Here is a 21055-nt window from a genome sequence, read left to right as displayed (position 1 = left end):
TCGCCATAACCCCAATATTAGGTGGATTGAGGTGGGAGGCACCGAGTACAAGTGCTCTCTATTTGCTGATGATGTCCTAGTATATATCACTCAATCACATATATCCATCCATGCTGTTATGGCTGAAATAGATCACTTTGTTACATGGTAAAATTTTAAAATCAATGCAGCGAAGTCTGAGGCCCTCGATGTCTCCCTCCCCAAATCCATATAGGATTCCATCCAGTACAACTTTCCCTTTGCCTGGCCCTCACAGGGTATCAAATACTTAGGAATTCCTATTCATAGAGACCTCTCCCATCTATGTTATCTTAATTTTGGGCCCTTTATTGAACAATTCCATACAGACCACGGTTGGCAAGTTAGAACTGTAAGATTCACTACGTGAACCACTGGTGTTTTGTGGAAAAGCACATGTACACCGCGTTCCAAATTATTATGCAAAAAGTGTTTAGGAGTGATAAGGGAAGAATTTGTTTGTTTGTCAGTTAAACTCATTGATGGTGATGTGTGTCAGGGCTCTTTATATCACTGTAAGCAATTGCAGACACCTGTGCTAATTAGTTTGGCAGGTGTGTCCAATGAAAGGCAAGACTACTTAAGAAGGCTGTCTCACATTATTAAGCAGCCTACATTTTCTGCCAAAATGGGAAAGAAAAAGGATGTGTCGGCTGCTGAGAAGCAACAAATTGTGGAGTGTTTAGGTCAAGGCATGACTACAATCAACATTGCGCGATGATCAGGATGAAGTGTCTTGGCAATCAAGAAGTATGTAGCTGATTCACAGTACACACGTGTGCGTGCTGATAAGGGCAAATTGAGGACTCTTTCCTACAGGCAATTACGTCAGGTTGAAAGAGCAGCGGCAGAAAAGCCTTGTCATAGCAGCAGACAAGTTTTTGAAGCTGCTTGTGCCTCCAACGTCCCCCGAACAACAAGATGCAGGGTCCTTCAGAGGTTTGCAGCTGTGCATACGCCATCCTGTCGACCTCCTCTATCCACTTCACACAAGCAGAAACGGCTCCAGTGGGCCAAACATTACATGAAGACTGATTTCAAAACTGTTTTGTTCACGGATGAGTGCCGTGCAGCGCTCGATGGTCCAGATGGATGGAGTGGAGGATGGCTGGTTGATGGACACCCCACGCAAACACGGCTACAGCGCCAACAAGGAGGAGGTGGAGTAATGTTTTGGGCTGGAATCATGGGGAGAGAGATTGTCGGCCCATTTAGGATCCCTGAAGGCGCTAAAGATGAACTCCATAATGTATGTGGATTTTCTCAAACAGCACTTCCTGCCATGGTTCAAGAAGAAGAACCGTGTATTTCACAGCAAGATCATTTTTCTGCATGATAATGCACCATCTCATGCTGCACATAAAACATCTGCATCTCTGGCTGATATGGGCATAAAAGGGGACAAACTTATGGTGTGACCCCCATGCTCCCCTGACCTCTACCCCATTCAGAACCTTTGGAGCATCATTAAAAGGAGTGTCTATGATGGCGGGAGGCAGTTCACATCTAAGCAACAGCTCTGGGAGGGTATTCTGTCCTCATGCAAAACAATTGAAGCAGAAACCATCCAAAACCTGACAAATTCAATGGACGAGAGAGTTCAGAAGCTCCTTTCGAACAAGGGGTCCTATGTGAAAATGTAACATCACCTAGAATAAAGTTTTGAGTTGAAAACTGTTTGATTTCAGTTTCTAACAACCTGCTAATGCTTATAATTTCAAAAATGACCATTTTTTTGGTCTTTATTAAAATGAAAAGGTTGATCGAAAAGTTTGGGGGATCTAAGAGTGTGGCAACCCAGTAGTCATGATTACTTCGAATTCTGACAATATGAGGGTCATGCTGCAGGTAGTGCAGCAAGAAGGCACTTATGTGTCTTGCGCATCTCGGAGCCCCAAAATTATTTTCCGGGCTAGATGCAGCTAAAAATTATTTTTAATTTTAAATCTGGTGGAGCTTATTATAGATGGCCTAATAGGATCAGTGCTGCACACTGCTACAAAGCCCAAATTATTTTCCAGTCAAGATACAGATAAACATGATTAGTAATTTGAAAGCTTAAAACGTTTGGTAGGGTGATTTTAACCAATCATCAAGCTTTTACTCTCCCCAGGATGACACAGGGGTAGAAAAGTCGTTTCGGATCCATGATTTGTTCATCTTTATGAACGTGAGTCTGTCTACATTATCAGTGGAGAGCCGCGTGCGCTTATCTGTCAGCACACCACCAGCAGCGCTGAACACACGTTCAGACAGAACGCTGGCTGCGGGGCATGACAAGATCTCCAAGGCGTAAGTGGCTAGCTCCGGCCATTTATCCAGATTGGAAGCCCAAAAAGAGCAAGGGTCCAGTGACACAGTCGTGGCTTCAATGTTTACTTTGAGATACTCCTGTACCATCGTCTCTAGGCGTTGACTATGTCAGACTTCTTGTCTCCTGTGGCCTTGCAAAGGATGGGCTAAAAAAGTGGTGAAATGATTCCGCAAAATTGATGTTACCAGCAGATACTGTGGTTCTGTTACGGTTTGAGTGCTGAACACTTGACGGTCCCACGGTTGGCAAGTTGGAACTGTGAGATTCACTACGTGCACCACTGGTATTTTGTGGAAAAGCACATGTAAGATTCTGCAACAGTCTCTGCTGATACTCCTGCATGCGTGCATCCCTTTCTATGGCAGGAATAATTTCTGCAAATTTACTTTTGTACCGGGGATCTAACAGTGTGGCAACCCAGTAGTCAGGATTATTTCTAATTCTCACAATTCGAGGGTCATGTTGCAGGTAGTGCAGCAAGAAGGCACTCATGTGTGTTGCGCATCCAGGAGCACCAAGTCCCTGTTGTGTTGGTGGCGAGGTAACAATCATGCTTCCTTCCTCTGTCCTCTCCCCCCAACCTCGCACAACAGAAATGTGATCAAGGTCTCCCTCATCTGATGAGTCTTCCATCAGTTCGTCCTCCACTTCTTCCTGGGCTCCTGCACCTTCCTCACTAGTTTGGCTGCTACCATGCGCCCTGGTAAAACCATCTCCCCCACCCTCACATGCCTGTCGCCTTGGTGCTGCCGACCTTCTGGACCTTGCAGATGTTAGCCCTTCCGCATACAACTCCTCCTCCTCTACTTCCTCCACCTCCTCTTGTGCCACCACCTGACTCCGAATTCTGTTTAACATGTGCTCCAGCATGTAAATCACCGGAATAGTCATGCTGATAATGGCATCGTCAGCACTAAACATCTTCGTCGCCATTTCAAAACTGTGCAGAAGGGTGCATAGGTCCCTGATCTGAGACCACTCCTCCAGCGTGATTTGCCCCACCTCTGAATCTCGTTGGCCCAGGCTATACGTCAGAACGTATTGCACCAGGGCTTGTCGGTGCTGCCACAGTCGCTGCAACATGTGCAGAGTTGAATTCCACCGGGTAGGCACATCGCATTTTAGCCGGTGAAGTGGCAGGCCCAACGACTTCTGTAGAGATGTAAGTCGCTGAGCTGCGGGATGCGAACGGCGGAAGTGAGCACACAGCGACCGTGCCCTCTGCAGAAGGCCATCTAGTCTGGGATAGTGGGCTAAAAATTGCTGGACAACCAGGTTCAACACGTGAGCCATACAAGGCACGTGTGTGACATTGCCCCGGCGAAGGGCCGCACCCAGGTTTGCAGCATTGTCGCACACGGCCTTCCCTGGTTTCAGGTCCAGTGGAGACAACCATTCATGAAATTGGTTCTCCAGAGCTGACCACAACTCCTCAGCTGTGTGACTCACATTTCCCAGACATTTCAATGTAAAAACCGCCTGATGACGTTGAGCCCTACTGCCAGCATAGTAAGGAGGTGTGCAGGATCCCTTCTGCGCAGTTAGAAAGCTTGTGGCATGACCAGACAGGCTTTGGGTGCAGGTGGAAGACCGAGAGGAGGTTGAGGAGGCAGAAGCAGTGGAGGAACTTTGACATAAAGAGGATTGACGCACAACTCGTGGGGACGGCAAGACTTGGACAGCAGCCCCTTGTCCTGCTGTCACCATAGTTACCCAGTGCCCAGTCAGCGACATGTAACGCCCCTGTCCATGCCTACTCGTCCAAGTGTCTGTGGTGAAATGCACCCTGTCACACACAGAGTTTCTCAAAGAAGCGGTGATGTTGTGTGCGACATGCTGGTGGAGCGCAGGCACACCTTTCTTTGAGAAGTAGTGCCGACTGGGCATCTGGTACTGGGGCACTGCGACGGACATAAGGTCTCGAAAATCCTCTGTGTCCACCAGGCGGAAAGGCAGCATTTCTGTAGCCAAGAGCTTGCAGATGGTGAAATTCAACCTCTTAGCTTTCTCATGGCTAGGAGGAAATGGTCTTTTACTTGTCCACATCTGAGGGACCGAGGGCTGGCTATTGTGCTTAGACGGGGTTGATAAGGGTGTCCCCGGCAAACTGCCGGTCTGTGAGGAAGATGCAGGCGGACATGTTAGGTTGCCTTGATCCAAAGGTGGTGCTATCGATGTCGGACAGCGCTCAACACCAGCTGGTGTTACCACCTCCAAAGAAAATGATGACCTGCCAATCACGCTTGCTGTTGCGGGTAAAGAGGTGGCAGGTCTGCGCCCCAAAACAGGTGTGACTGCTGTCCCCCCAGTCACAGAGGATGAAGAGGCCGCGGATGCACAAGATATGGCAGACGGTGGTTGGCCCGGCCGGCTAGGCCGCATTGTAGCACGCTGAGCTTCCCACTGCAACTTATGCTTCATGTCCATGTGCCGGTTCATGCATGAAGTACTCAAACTATGTATTTTTTGGCCTCTACTTAGCTTTTGCTGACAAATGTTACAGATAACACGAGTTGGGTCATCTTTATCGATCTGAAAAAATGCCCAGGCTATGCAAGGCTTAGCACCCATGCGACCTGAAGAGCCACCACGACTTGTGGTGAGAGGCAGAGTTGTGTTTGAGGATGCAGTTGTTGACGTGCTTCCAGTACTACGTCTCTGTCCAGGAAGGCGCAACCTGACCTCGTCGTCACTAGCATCTTCCTCCACCTCCTCTGCTGACCTCATCTCTTGGCTGACTGTGGGTTGACAGTAAGTGGGATCTCCGACCTCATCATCATCACCCTGTGCGTTATCACACCCGTCGTCCTCAGAGCCAACCTGTTCCTGCCCTGACAAAAAACTAAAGTTGTCGCTCCAATCAGGTATTTAAGTCTTATCATCGTCTTCCTCATTGTCTCCACCAACAGGAGTTACAGTTTGGGAATGAGGGTCTACATTATGGTCAGAACCTTCTGCGTCTGGTCCTGGATCCGACTCAAAGATTCTGGGCATCAGTGCAGATCATTTCCTCGTCTGGATTCACAGAAGAGCTGGAGTCGACCTCTGATTCCCAGGCTATAGTATGAGTAAACAGCTCTGCAGACTCAACCATCTGTTCTACCTCATACTCAGACGGGCAGCTGGAGATTTGGGAGCTGTGAGGAAGCAAGTGCGATTTGGGTGACACCTTTGAGGACTGGAGTATTTGTGATGTTGAAGTTGATGTGGAGGAGAGCCCACTTAAAGGAGCACTTGATATCCGTTGAAGCACCTGCTGTTTTTGTGCCTCATCTGGAATTTGTAGCGATTGGCGTGGCCGTAAGAAAGAGATCTTATCACATTGTCCGCTAAAAGAAGTAGACATTTTAGTTTGGCTGGAAGATGGTCTTTCTTCTGCAGATGTTACTGTTGCTTTAACACCTACCCCACGGACACAACCTTTTTTCCCCTTCCCAACACGCCTATTCCCCTTTCCACCAGCAGCAGGCCTTTTTCCACTCATTTTGGTGGTTAACTAATTCACAACTCTGGAGTTGTTTGCACAAAAAAACAATGGATGGTAACCGAGCAGAGCTGAGTGGCCAAACTGTGGTATTAGGCCAAAACTATTGGCTGGGTTAGATGCAGAAAAAAATTATTTTGAATTTGCAACCTGATGGAGGTCAGTATAGATGGACTAACAGAGAAAGTCCGACACACTACTAGAAGGCCAAATATTTTTTCAGAGGTAGATGCAGAAAAAAATATATTCAGTTTGCAACCTGATGGAGGTCAGTATAGATGGATTAATAGAACAAGACCCACACACAGCTAGAAGCCCAATATTTTTTCAGAGGTAGATGCAGAAAAAACTATATTCAGTTTGCAACCTGATGGAGGTCAGTATAGATGGACTAATAGAACAAGTCCCACACACTGCTAGAAGCCCAAATATTTTTTCAGAGGTACTGTAGATGAAGATAAAAATTAGTTTTAATTTGCAACCTGATGGAGGTCAGTATAGATGGACTAATAGAGAAAGTCCGACACACTACTAGAAGGCCAAATATTTTTTCAGAGGTAGATGCAGAAAAAAATATATTCAGTTTGCAACCTGATGGAGGTCAGTATAGATGGATTAATAGAACAAGACCCACACACAGCTAGAAGCCCAATATTTTTTCAGAGGTAGATGCAGAAAAAAATATATTCAGTTTGCAACCTGATGGAGGTCAGTATAGATGGACTAATAGAACAAGTCCCACACACTGCTAGAAGCCCAAATATTTTTTCAGAGGTACTGTAGATGCAGATAAAAATTAGTTTTAATTTGCAACCTGATGGAGGTCAGTATAGATGGACTAATAGAGAAAGTCCGACACACTACTAGAAGGCCAAATATTTTTTCAGAGGTAGATGCAGAAAAAAATATATTCAGTTTGCAACCTGATGGAGGTCAGTATAGATGGACTAATACAACAAGTCCCGCACACAGCTAGAAGCCCAAATATTTTTTCAGAGGTACTGTAGATGCAGATAAAAATTATTTTTAATTTGCAACCTGATGGAGGTCAGTATAGATGGACTAATAGAGAAAGTCCGACACACTACTAGAAGGCCAAATATTTTTTCAGAGGTAGATGCAGAAAAAAATATATTCAGTTTGCAACCTGATGGAGGTCAGTATAGATGGACTAATAGAACAAGTCCCACACACTGCTAGAAGCCCAAATATTTTTTCAGAGGTACTGTAGATGCAGATAAAAATTAGTTTTAATTTGCAACCTGATGGAGGTCAGTATAGATGGACTAATAGAATGATGCTATGCCCAAAAGATTTTACTTCACTAGGTGCAGTAAAAAAATTGGTATTCTATACACAGGTGGTATATCTTGCAACACAGATAGGCTACTCCACTGACTAACACACTCTGCAATAGGCCAAAAAGGATTAGCTTTGCTAGATTCAGCCAAATGCTGTGAAAAAAACTTGCACAGCACTGGCACAGACCTGCCTGGCAAAAACTGATAGGAACTCATGTAACCTAGTCCTGAAAAGGACTGCAATTACAATTAGTCTTTACTCCCACAACCGATCTATTTAAGAGCACAGACCTCCCTGATAAAAGTCGTAGGAAATGCTGTAACCTAGTCCTTAAAAGGACTGCAATCACAACTATTCCCTACTCCCAAGCTATCTGTATATTTGTGCGAAAATTGGCTTGAAATTAACAAGGTATAGCGCACACAGCAACAGCGGTGCCGTCTAACACGCAGCTGCAGCAGTGAGAAAATGGTGGCGACGGGGAAAATGGCTTGGTCTTATAGGGCAAGGACATGTGAAATACACTGCCAATCACACATGCCCTTGCTTGTGTGAAAAAAAGCACTTCGCTCCGTGTGTGCGCTGCTGATAGGCTGACAGATTGCACCTCCCCACTGCAAATGCGGGAAAGAGAAAAAAAAATGGAGATCTTCATTGTTCCTGCAGAGATCCATCCCCTGCCCCTCCCCCCACCCCGCTGTACACTCAAACTGCGTATTAACATTAATTTTCATCATTACTGAGAAAAAATCCAGTTATGATTTTGGTGCATGAACAGTTATCGAACATAACCTCGAACAGCCGAATTTTTCTCAAATTGTTCGTGTTCGCCGAACGGCTCGAACACCGCCCAAAACAGCTCGAATTTGAGATTGGCGAACAGTTCGAGTAGAACAACGCTCATCTCTAGTTATTACCAGGCCCAGTTCTGCAGCAGAGCTGACAGCACTATGAGGGGACAAGTGCTGCTGCAAATGTTTGCTATGAGACAAAGTTCAGTTCTGCTATACTGTTAGCTCTGCTGTGCTGTGTTAGCACTGCTGTACTGTGTTAGCTCTGATAGGATGTGTTAGTTCTGATCTCATTACAAAGCTGTGTGTAAGTGACTCGCCCCCTGGGCCATGGGGGTACCCGGAGCTGGGCCTTGTAGATGCTGGGGGTAGTAGTCACCGTGGCGGTGACCCGGTCCGTGACCCAGGGCGGTCAAACCAGGGTAGTTTATGTATAGTATTTATAATGTCCGACTACGCCACCTGTGGATTGCGGTTATTGGGAACCGCCTCTGCGGAGCAGTCCGCTGAAGCTGGTGGTATGTGCAGCAAGGTAGTGTAACTCCCCACAGGAAGAGTGTAGCATCAGGGCAGCGTGTATAGATGATGGTGGTGATAGTGCCTGGATCAGTAATAATAACACGGAGTCTTTGCAGTGCAGTCCTAGGGTCTTTACTGGTGGTAATTATATAGGCCCCAACGGGAGTACTTGCTAGGGATGAGGGCCTGGTCAGTCTGGGAGCAATCCTAGAATTCCCCTGGCCAGGTGGAGTTGTAAGCCTGTTGGCTGTCCCGCTTATAGTCGTGTTGTAGCCCACGTCCCTGAGTGTGACGTGCTGTGCTCACCCGTGTGGCTGGCGACTCCTCGTTGGCGTGTATTCCTCGCTCCTCTGTGGCGGTACTGGTCCTTTCGTGTGGCTGAGCCTCCGGGCTTCTGTTGGGCCAGGAGACCTGCAATCCCCTGCCCTGCGGTATCTGCTGCTGGGTTTGCAATCCCCACAGCCTCGGACTCCGGTGTCCGGTCCTCTGTAGATACTATCCAGGATGAGATAACTCCAGCTCCAGTCCCTGGCTCTTTACTCCTTCGTGTTCTACTTGACTCCATACACTAGACTCCCTAACCCCGCCTCCAGATCCAGTTATATAGGGCAGGATTCTCCCCTTTTCTGGTCTGGAGCAGGAGGTGTTGCTTGTAGTGTGTTCCCTGACCAGGAAACTCCTGTTTTGCTCCCAGACATGGTATTACTACCACTGTGGCAACCAGACCCCCTGGGGTGCCACATAAGTATAAGAGCAAAGTGTCAGCCATTACTTATCACACTAGTAATGCCCCCTTTTATTTAAAATAATCCCTGGAAGTAGGTTCTCAGGGAGATCAGTATCCAGCCCATAGATATTAACAGCTTATGTACATTTAAGAAAAATTTGGATTTCTCTGAAATAAGACATTGGATCACAGATATCAAAGTATTTTATTCAGCTTCCTATGACCTACATGCCCTTATAGACGGCTTAGGAGGGTTGACCCTACTGACAGATTTCCTTTAATGTCTGTCCAATGTTTGCCTTCAACTCCTTACCGGACACTGTCTTCTACCATTTCCAGCACTGCTCTAGTCCCTCTCCGTCATCTTTTCACCACAACTCTTAGTTGTTGGATCTCTCTGTGGACTGTTACTTCCTCTCTGGTAGTCACACAGAGATTGAGCCAGTGAGACAGAACTGTGGTCCAGTAGAGGGCTGGAGTGGTGCTTGAAATGGCCAAAGTCGGCGACCAGTAACTATTTGAATGCACACAGCTGACATACATTAATGATAGCGAACAGGTAATGACATAATAAAACTGCAGAATGGCTCTTTAACCCCTTAACAACATCTGACGTACTAATACGCGTCTGTGCCCTGGGACTTAAGAGCCAGACCCGTATTAGTACGTCATCGCGATCGCGCGCGCACACAGGCTGTGCGGGCGCGATCGCCGCCGGGTGTCAGCTGATTGTCACAGCTGACACCCGGTACTATGTGCAGGGAGCGGTCCTGCACCGCTCCCAGCACATTAACCCCTGCGATCGAAGTCGATCGCGGCATTGCGGGGGCAAGGGGAGGTGATCGCCGATACTCACCTCCTCTTCCGGCTTCCAGCGCAGTCTGCAAAGGCTTCCCGGGTGTTGCCATGACGACCCGATGTCGTCATGACAACATCCGGGTCACCAGACAGCAGGAAGATTGTTTGGACATGCGCAGTGCATCTCCAAACAATCTTCACACTGTGCACCGCTGACAGCCTGTATGACACAGGGATGGTGCTGCATTCCTGTGCCATGCAGGCGATCAGAGAAAAAAAAGTGAAAGTCCCAGAGTGGGACAAAGTAATAAAGTGTATAAACTGTCTGAAAGTGGGGGAAAAAAAATTGCAAAAATATAAAAAAAAAATAAAAAAAATAATCCACCAAAAATAAAAATATAATGTACCCATCAATAAATATTATTATAAAAAAAAACCCAATAAAAGTACACATATTTAGTATTGCCGCATCCGGAACAACCTGACCTATAAAACTGTCCCACTAGTTAACCCCTTCAGTGAACACGGTAAAAAAAAAAAAAAAAAAACGAAGCAAAAAACAATGCTTTATCACCATACCGCCAAACAAAAAGTGGAATAACACGCGATCAAAAAGATGCATATAAATAAAAATGGTACCGCTGAAAACGTCATCTCGTCCCGCAAAAAACAAGCCGCCATACAGCTCCATCAGCCGAAAAATAAAAAAGTTATAGCTCTCAGAATAAAGCGATGCTAAAAAATATTTTTTTCTATAAAATAGCTTTTATTGTGTATAAGCGCGAAAACATAGAAAAATGATACAAATGTGGTACCGCTGTAAACGTACTGACCCGAAGAATAAAGCTACCTCATCAATTTTACCACACGCGGAATAGAATAAAAAATAAAAAAAAAAAACAATTCCTGAATTGTTGGTTTTTGTTTATTCTGCCTCCCAAAAATCGGAATAGAAAGCGATCAAAAAATGTCACGTGCCTGAAAATGGCACCAATAACAACGTCAAGTCATCCCGCAAAAAAACGAGCCGTCACATGACTGTCTGCCAAAATTTGGAAAAATTATAGCTCTCAAAATATGGCGATGCAAAAACTAGATTTTACAAAAAATGCGTCTTTTAGTGTGTGGAAGCTGTCAGTCATAAAACCCCCATATGATTCTGGCATTGCTGTAATCACACCGACCCGAAGAATAAAGTCGTCTAATCACTTATACCGCACAAGGAACGGCGTCAAAAATAAACTCTTGGGTTAGGATTGGGCTAGGGTTTGGGCTAGGGTTAGGGCTGGGTTTGGGGCTAGGGTTGTGCTGGGGCTAGGGTTGTGCTGGGGCTAGGGTTGTGCTGGGGCTAGGGTTGTGCTGGGGCTAGGGTTGTGCTGGGGCTAGGGTTGAGCTGGGGCTAGGGTTGAGCTGGGGCTAGGGTTGTGCTGGGGCTAGGGTTGTGCTAGGGCTAGGGTTGTGCTAGGGTTAGGGTTGTGCTAGGGTTAGGGCTGGGGTTGGGATTTTTTTCAAAAGTAAGAAAAAAAGATGACGATATGGCGACTAGTGTTGAGCGCAAGTGCTCGCTACTTGAGTTTGCATTGGGTGCTCTGGTATGCATTGAGTATCGTGGGTATTTGAGTGACATGCTCGAGTCTCTGCCCCATATGCTTCGCGGCCAAAAAAACTTTACGGGGATTGCCTGCCATGCACGAGCGATCCCCGCATGTTTTTTTTTGGGTGTCTAATAACCGTGAAACATGCGGAGCAGGGACTCGAGCATGTCACTCGAGCACACGCAGTACATGGTGCATACCTGAGTACCCGATGCAAACTCAAGTAGCAAGCACTTGCGCTCAAGAATAATGACAACTTATTCAATATGATGACCTAATGTAAACAAATTCTGTGCCGTACCTCTGGGTTCAAAATGTTCACTATACACCTTAATAAAATCTTTGAGGGGTATAGTTTCCAAAATGGGGACACTTGTGGGGGAGCTCCACTGTTTAGGCACATCACGGGCTCTCCAAACGCGATATGGTGTCCGCTAACAAATTGGATGGAAAATCGGCTCAAATTGTTAGCGGACGCCATGTTGCGTTTGGAGAGCCCCTGTGTGCCCAAACTTTGGAGCTCCCCCACAAGTGACCCCATTTTGGAAACTAGACCCCCCAAGGCACCTATCTAGATTCATAGTGAGCACTTGCAACCCCAGGTGCTTCACAAATTGATTCATAAAAATGAAAGTGGTTTTTTTTTCACTTTTTCATTTTTACGAATCAATTTGTGAAGCACCTGGGGGTTCCAAGTGCTCACTATGCATCTAGAAAGGTGCCTTGGGGGGTCTAGTTTCCAAAATGGGGTCACTTGTGGGGGAGCTCCAAAGTTTGGGCACAGAAGGGCTCTCCAAACGCAACGTGGTGTCCGCTAACAATTTGAGCCGATTTTCCACTCAATTTGTTAGCGGATACCATGTTGCATTTGGAGAGTCCCTGTGTGCCCAAACATTGGAGCTCCCCCACAAGTGACCCCATTTTGGAAACTAGACCCCCCAAGGCACCTATCTAGATGCATAGTGAGCACTTGGAACCCCAGGTGCTTCACAAATTGATTCATAAAAATGAAAAAGTGTTTTTTTTTTTCACTTTTTCATTTTTACGAATCAATTTGTGAAGCACCTGGGGGTTCCAAGTGCTCACTATGCATCTAGAAAGGTGCCTTGGGGGGTCTAGTTTCCAAAATGGGGTCACTTGTGGGGGAGCTCCAAAGTTTGGGCACACAGGGGCTCTCCAAACACAACCTGGTGTCCGCTAATTATTCAAGCAAATTTTACAATCAAAAAGTCAAATGGCGCTCCTTCCCTTCCGAGCCCTGCCGTGCGCCCAAACAGTGTTTTTTCCCCAAATATTGGGTATCTGCGTGCCCAGGGGAAATTGCACAACAAATTTTGGGGTCCATTTTTTCTTGTTACCCCTGTGAAAATAAAAAAAATTGGGTCTAAAGTAACATTTTTGTGAGAAAAGTTAAATGTTCATTTTTTTCTTCCACATTCAAAAAATTCCTGTGAAGCACCTGAAGGGTTAATAAAGTTCTTGAATGTGGTTTTGAGCACCTTGAGGAGTGCAGTTTTTAGAATGGTGTCACTTTTGGGTATTTTCTGTCATAAAGACCTCTCAAAGTTACTTCAAATGTGATGTGGTCCCTAAAAAAATGGTTTTGTAAATTTTGTTGGAAAAATGAGAAATCGCTGGTCAACTATTAACCCTTATAGCTCCCTAACAAAAAAAAATTTTGGTTCCAAAATTGTGCTGATGTAAAGTAGACATGTGGGAAATGTTATTTATTAACTCTTTTGTGTGACATATCTCTCTGATTTCAGGGCTTAAAAATTCAAATTTTGAAAATTGCAAAATTTTCAAAATTTTCGCCAAATTTCCGTTTTTTTCACAAATAAACGCAAGTGATATCGAAGAAATTTTTCCACAATCATGAAGTACAATATGTCACGAAAAAACAATCTCAGAATCAGGGGGATCCGTTGAAGCGTTCCAGAGTAATTACCTCATAAAGTGACAGTGGTCAGAATTGTAAAAATTGGCCTGGTCATTAACGTGCAAACCACCCTCGGGGCTTAAGGGGTTAAAGGGTTATTCCCATTTTCATAGATTAGTCTTGTTGGGTAGTGCTTGAAAAAATGCACTTTTGCAATTTACTATCTATTAAAATTTTTAGCTGCTCTTGAGATATCAACACTTTTCCTTTTCTTTTGTTTATAGCTCACGTAGGATAAGAAGAACCCTTTAAGTGTTAGCTGTTACAGTGTGATCTCTTTGGCATGTGCGCATCAGTTCTCTTCTGTAATCCTCCATGTTGTAATGAAAAAGATAATCGTTGCTCTAGGTCCCAAGCAAACCAACTCATTCTCTCACAATGTCTGAGTGCTGAATGATTCTGCTGAAAGCTGAGATCTGCAACATGGTGAACTGTTTTACCAAATTACTGGGAAGTCAAAACTGGACTTTCCACACAAAAATTTATTGAAAATGGAATCCGGTGAAAAAGTCACTAAGAATATGCATTTTCTATGAAAGTGTCTTTGATGATGATGACAGAAATTAAAGTAACAATAAGAACACAAAATAAATTGTAAAGTACATAGCAGAACAAAATTTTATAAAAGTGGCAAATGATTAAGTGCTGTACGTATGGTAATATACAACACCCCACAATAGTGTATAAAATGATATTTCTCCTGACCATCTGGTTGTTTCTCATACATACATGAAGAGTTCAGATAGAATAGGGCCAATTAAATAGTAATGCCTAAATATTGCACGTCACACAGTAAAATCCATGCTGTAATGGCAGCCATAATAGTGGCATATAATTGGAAAAGTCACATTAAGAAGTATCATCTATAATACTAATCTTAGTTCCAGTTACTAGCCTCATAGAACTGCATATTAGTTGCGAGCCATTAGTGAGTCATAGGACTGTCCATTAACAACCTCTTTGTATGGTCAGTCAATCAGTGCCTATCAGAGCACTAAAGAATTCTCATATGGCCCTAGGATCTGACCATAATCACCTCATACTAGTGCTTATTATTAATGCCATTTTCTGGCATTTTTTTGGCAAGGTGAGTACCTCCTTTGTTTGTTATTTTAGACATAAAAGAGCATTTGGGGTCCACTTTCCTTAAAGTGGAAAACCCCTTTAATTATGAAGTCTGGCATGGAGTTTGAATTCATTTAGGAGTCTGGTGTGGGTTTTTTTTTTTGCTATAGAGGGTGGAAATGAGATTCATTAGGCTTCATTCACCCATCAGTTTTTCTACATAGGAGAAAAACGGACCAAGTTTCATCAGTGATTTTTATCAGAGTTTCATCCATTTTTTTTCACTGATAATAAAAAAATAAGTTTCTTCACCTTCTCCTATTTGTCAGTCAGTGAAAAACAGACATCATATGGATGTCATCCAAGTGCCATCTGATTTTTTCATGGACCCATAGACTTTCATTGCTGATTTTGATCCTAGACTCGGATCAATATGTCTCTGCAATTCTGCGTAGAACACTTGGTCCAAGGAAACAAATCTGACATGTGAACAGCCCCATTGAATATCATAGATATAAGTGCTATCTGTGAAAAAAAAATGGATAGCACTTGTATGTGAAAAACTGATGTGTGAATGAGCCCTTAGTGTTAGTGAAGTTTTGGGAAGAAGCCGTCATGGGCTGAATGGAGAAGAAAAGGATAATGAATGACTCCAATCAGAGAAGACGTCACCCTTAAGTCACTCTGGATGTGACTCTACTGTATTCATACACGCAGGGGCGGACACAGACTGTAGTGGGCCCCTGTGCAAGAATTTTTTTGGGGCCCCCCCCCTGCCCTTCATAGGGGGCATGAAGGGCCCCCCCCCCCGTGCATCTCTGATTTCCCCCACTCCTAGTTAATTAATTGTATTTAAAAAAAATAAAACTTGTTATACTTACCCCCAGGGCCGGCTCCAGGTTTTTGTGGGCCCTGGGCGACAGAGTTTCAGTGAGCCCCTTTAACACATACCACGCTTCATGATGCACAGATACCGCAGAGAAATATTATATATATATATTAGTACAAGGCCAAGGATTTCACTTCTTACATTACAGGAGTGATATCTATCGTAAATTCTACAATAGCTCAGAAACCGGCAAATCCTCACAACACACAGTGCAGACCGGACAGTATAGTCCTCCATACAGTATAATGGACCCCATATAATGCTCCATACAGGATACTGACCCCCTTATAATGCTCCATACAGGATACTGGTCCCCATATAATGCTCCATACAGGATACTGGTTCCCATATAAAGCTCCATACAGGATACTGATCCCCATATAACACTGCATACAGAATACTGGCCCCCATAAAATGCTCCATACAGAATACTGACCCCCATATAACGCTCCATACAGAATACTGACGCCCATATAACGATCCATACAGAATACTGGTCCCCATATAACGCTCCATACGGAATACTGGCCCCCATATAACGCTCCATACAGAATACTGGCCCCCATATAACGCTCCATACAGAATACTGACCCCCATATAAGGCTCCATACAGAATACTGTCCCCCATATAACGCTCCATACATAATACTGACCCCCATATAACGCTCCATACAGAATATTGGCCCCCATGTAATGCTCCATGCAGGCTGTTCCCCCCTTATAATGCCCCATGCAGGATGACAACCCCCTTTTAATGCCCTATGCAGGATGTCACCTCTACCCCCCATAAAATGCCCCATGCAGGATGTCACCTCTCCCTCCCATATAATGCCCCTTGCAGGATGTCACTTCCCCCCCTTTTCAATGCCCCATGCAGTATGTCAGACTACCCCTCCCTTATAATGCCCCATGCAGGTCACACCCCCCCTCCTTATAATGCCCCATGCAGTATGTCACACACCCACCCTCCTTATAATGCCCCATGCAGGATGTCAATTCCACCCTCCCCCTCTTATAATGCCCCATGCAGAATGTCACACCCCCTCCCTTATAATGCCCCATGCAGGATGTCACCCCCCCTCCCTTATAATGCCCCATGCAGGATGTCACCCCCCCTCCCTTATAATGCCCCATGCAGGATGTCACTTCCCCCCTTCCCCTCTTATAATGCCCCATGCAGGATGTCACTTCCCCCCTTCCCCTCTTATAATGCCCCATGCAGGATGTCACTTCCCCCCTTCTCCTCTTATAATGCCCTATGCAGGATGTCACACTCCCCCCCCACCCCCATATAATGCCCCATGCAGGATGTCAATTCCCCCCTCCCCCTCTTATAATGCCCCATGCAGGATGTCACCCCCCCCATATAATGCCCCATGCAGGATGTCACCCCCCCATATAATGCCCCATGAAGGATGTCACACCCACTCTCCCCCCACCATATAATGTCCCATGCCCCCATAAATAAAAAAAAAAAAATCAAATACTCACCTCACTTCTCACCTGATGCTGATCCGGACTCCAGCATCGCCCGCGTCTTCGCGCTGTGACAGCTCAGGAGATATCGCGCGGTGTAAACATGTCACCGCGCCCTCTGACCTGAGATGTCACAGTCAGAGGACACAGAAGACGCTGCGGAGGCACGGGGAAGGGTAAGTATTGTGCCGGCGCCGTCACATGACCGGAGATGTCCCTGCGCTCAGCATGGGGCCGGGGGCCCATGCTGATCGCAGGGACATCTCTGGTCATGTGACGGCAGGGGGTCCTGCGGGGGGGCTCCATGAGGAGACGCACAAGAGGGGGGCCCCAACGGGGCCCCGACCGGCCGGGCCCCATGCTGGAGTCAGGGCAGTCATGCCCTGATGACTGCCCTGCTGGAGGCTGGAGGGGCCCCCTCTCCCTCGGGGGCCCCCGTTCAATGAACCGGCTGCACGGGCGGTAGGTTCGCCCCTGCATACACGTGATCTTCAGTATTGTTCCTTATCAGTGTAGTGGTATTATTCAGACACTGGGTGGCGGTAATATGTCCCCTCTTTCAGAAAAGTGTTGAACGGCAGAAAAGTAGACAAAAGTTCCACATTTTTTCCTCAGAGCAGACATGCACAAAATTTGTGACTTTGTCTTTTCATGATTATTTCATTATTACATCGTCTATTCTATATTACTGCCTGGATTCTTTCTTGTAGATCACAATATACAAGCTCAGTAAAGATAAAAAATGACCTATGTTGCACCAACGTCTGTCACGTCAGTATCGTACATTGTAGGCTTAAATCATTGAATTGTATATTTACCTAAAAAGACTAATGAAGCCATAGAATTCACAGAGCATTCCTATTAGTGGCCATCGGAGAAGGACCAGCAGCGCTCCCCCTAAAAAGAAGGAGCTGCCCCTCAGTTTATGTCTCTGGAAGAAGAAACTGAAAGTCCTCCTGAAGCCTATAATCAGTGCAAGACCAAACAGGAACAAAATCTACAAGTTAAACGTAGAAAAATTATTTCAAGTTTATTTCTTTAGATTATTGATTTAGAGTATTGAATGACCTACAGAAAATACTTACGTTTCCAAAAGCTAAGAGAACACTGTCAAAATAGAGTAAAATGCCAAATATCAGAAAAAAAATTCCAAACCCAGTAAAACCAGCACCGAGCTCTGCAAAGGAAGTAAGAAAAAAATTAATGAGGTATCAAACTACTATCAACGTAGGCATCCTAGGGGAGTGTAGGCATTTGTAATGTCTACTTCACATAGAAAGAAAATCATCATAACTTGCCAGTACTTTTCCTCTAGCTATAAATGTGAATAAATCCAGAAAGTAGGAAACTTTTAATCTCTTAACGACACATAATGTAGCAATATTTGGCTCCCTGCCTTTGATGTAGGCTCAGGAGCTGAGCCCGCATCTTTGCCGGCAGATGATGGCTATATCCGCCCTCTGTATCAGTGTTCTGTTCTATCTGCCATTTAATGTTCCCACAAAGCAATCGCGGGCTTCTGATGAGCTGCCATAATCGCCAGGGGTCTACTGAAGACCTCCCTGCCTGTCCTGAGGAACTCTTATGAAAGCCAGCCTTTATCAGGCGTTTATAGGAGATCGTGATTTTTCTTATATACAGCAATACTGTGATGTTGATGCATGTAGTACGAGTGATCAGACAATCGTGGGTTCAAATTCCCTAAGGAGACAAACAAGTACAGTAAAAAGTGAAAAAAAAAAAAGGTTTTTAAAAATATAAAAATGAATTTTAAAAAATATAAAGTTGGAATCATCTCATTTTTCCCCATGAAAAATATAGAAATAAAAAAAAAATACACACTTGGTACTACCACATCTGTAAAAGTCTGATCTAGCAAAACATCAAATTAATTATCCTGATCGATAAAGAATGTAATGACAAAAAATGTTTAAATGCCGGAATTTTTTTTTTCGCCCACCAGAACCCCACAAAAATTTAACAAGAGGTGATCAAAACATTATGTCTACCTCAAAATGGTATCAATAAAATCATCAGTTCAGGGTGCCAAAAAGAAGCTTCACACGGCTTCATTGACCAAAAATCGAAAATGTTATGGGTCAAAAGCAAGTTTTTTGAAAATTTCTGAATTTGTTTTCATCACTTTAATAAAAAAAAACTATGCATGTTTGGTATCACTGTAATTGCACTGTCCTTTAAAATCATATTGCCAGGTCATTTTTATTGATAATGAACGCTGTAAAAACAAAGCTCAAAACATTTGCTCTTCTAAGAAGGAGAGGAAAAAAGTACAAAAAAGGAAAATCGCCTGGTTTGGAAGGCGTTAAAGAGTTATTTCCATCTCTGTCTTTCATGGCCTAGACGAAAATAACTGCTTCTTGATCTTGGCCACCAGATGCAGGTTACAGAAAACTGCTGCTGTGCTACACGTTTTCGTATCTTCCATAGAAATGAATGCTAGTTGCACCACCAGCATAGGACAGCACGCTAAGCTGTTCCCATTCATTTCTATGGGCATTACGCAAACTGATTTCATAACCTTGGATTCTGGTAGTCGTCAACTAGAAGCAGTTATTATTGTTTTGGCCATGAAAGTCATAAATGAGAACAACCATTTAAAACTTCTTGTATGTTGAAATTATTTGCTTGCCATTGAGCAAGTTTGCTACTATGGGCCACCTCTGTGGATCTTGGCTTGTATTTCTGCTGCTTTTTCTGGATACTGAGATAATAGAACTCCTACAGCGCATCTGTGCCATGCTACTTATATATTTTGAGACTCTGGGGAGCTTTATGATACAGAGGAGGAACCAGACAGCAGTAGACCACTGTGTAAAAACTATACCATCACCCCCTCTTAGCATGTAGTCAGACGGGCGTATAACATGAACAACATTTGCATTGCAGTGCATGGACTGGCTGGCGGCTCTCCTGACCCGAGTGTGACAGCTGCATAGAAATACAGGCTATCACGCACAGGTCAGGAGAGCCACCGGCCAGTCCGAGCATTGTGATATGATGGTCGTCTGAGCTGAACAGCTGTCTGACTGTGCCATTACCCTGCACCTCTTTATATAGCACCTGGTTATTTCTCTAACATTCCACCAATAATTGAGAACTAAGAAGTTATCAGTTCCTACGTGCAATATAATAGTTTTTAGATGACAGTGTGCCCCCTAATCTATTGGGCCCTTGTGCAGCTGCACAGGTGGCATCAACGCTATGCCCGTCCCTGATGTGATATTGGCTCACTGCCAACATTTATGTAATACTGAGTTTGCTTCATATAAGTAATGGTAGGTAGCAGTTGGTTTGCTAGAAGGGTGAACTACTGTATGTATATGGCACATACTATATATTGCCTTTTTTAACTAATGTTACTGGTTGTCCTAACAACTTTGGTAAAGAAAAGTGGGGTTTGTGTATAATGGAGCTGGGACCCTTGAGATCAGCGCTTAGAGTGAGGTGATTTGTAACCCTTGAAGGCAAGATCATGGTGAGAAGGACAGGGAGCCAGAGAATAAGGCTTGATAATGAAGAAATATGACTCTACAGGGTCTTGGCAGTGTGTGGAAATAACACCTTGAGAGTGATTGGCTGTGTTTATGTGAAGTAACATAGTCTTGGGAGTGACCCCTGGGATGTGAACAGGATCCTGAGATAGAAGATTACCCAGTTGCTTTATTGGGTTAATTCGGTCAGTAATTGGGGCCTCTAAAGGGTGTTATAACCAACAACATTGTGTGTCTCGACTTTAACGACCAAACATCATTTTTAGTTTTTAGGGGTTTTTTTCATTGTCACATTCCTAAAGCCATCATTTTTTTTCATTTTGTCATTGATTAAACGGTTTGAGGAATTGCTTTGTTCATAATTAATTGTATTTGTCAGTAGTACAGTTTTGGGTACATATAAATTAATACCTAACTTTTAAATATACGAAGGAAGGTGACTTGATATCTGGCTCGACCTATGAGAATTTTCTCACGGTGCTACAGTCCTGCTCATCGTTATTGGCACCCATGAAGTTTAAGTACATAATGTGGAATGTCTCCTGAAAAAAATGAATCAAGTGAAACAGATTTTTTTGTATAGAGCACTCGTGTTAAATACAAAAGAGCAAATGACAAACATAAAT

General features: G+C 44.4%; 1 protein-coding gene across 2 annotated transcripts in view; it reads right to left on the bottom strand.

Moving 5' to 3' along the window:
• Positions 1–21055, bottom strand: part of GOLT1A (golgi transport 1A) — a 61124-nt gene that overhangs the window by 19686 nt on the left and 20383 nt on the right. For both annotated transcript variants that reach the window (XM_073670695.1, XM_073670694.1), the window contains exons 3-4: positions 18003–18094; positions 17736–17914 (exon numbers count right to left, since the gene is read on the bottom strand). In XM_073670695.1, the coding sequence (XP_073526796.1) occupies positions 17736–17914; positions 18003–18094 (271 nt within the window). The remainder of the gene's footprint in view (positions 1–17735; positions 17915–18002; positions 18095–21055) is intronic.

The sequence above is a fragment of the Phyllobates terribilis genome, unplaced genomic scaffold, assembly GCF_046119375.1.
Source record: "Phyllobates terribilis strain yellow unplaced genomic scaffold, ASM4611937v1 Scaffold_2__4_contigs__length_985480577, whole genome shotgun sequence".
Taxonomy (NCBI): domain Eukaryota; kingdom Metazoa; phylum Chordata; class Amphibia; order Anura; family Dendrobatidae; genus Phyllobates; species Phyllobates terribilis.
Note: the sequence above shows the minus strand (reverse complement) of the source record. Positions and strands in the feature narration are given on the sequence as shown.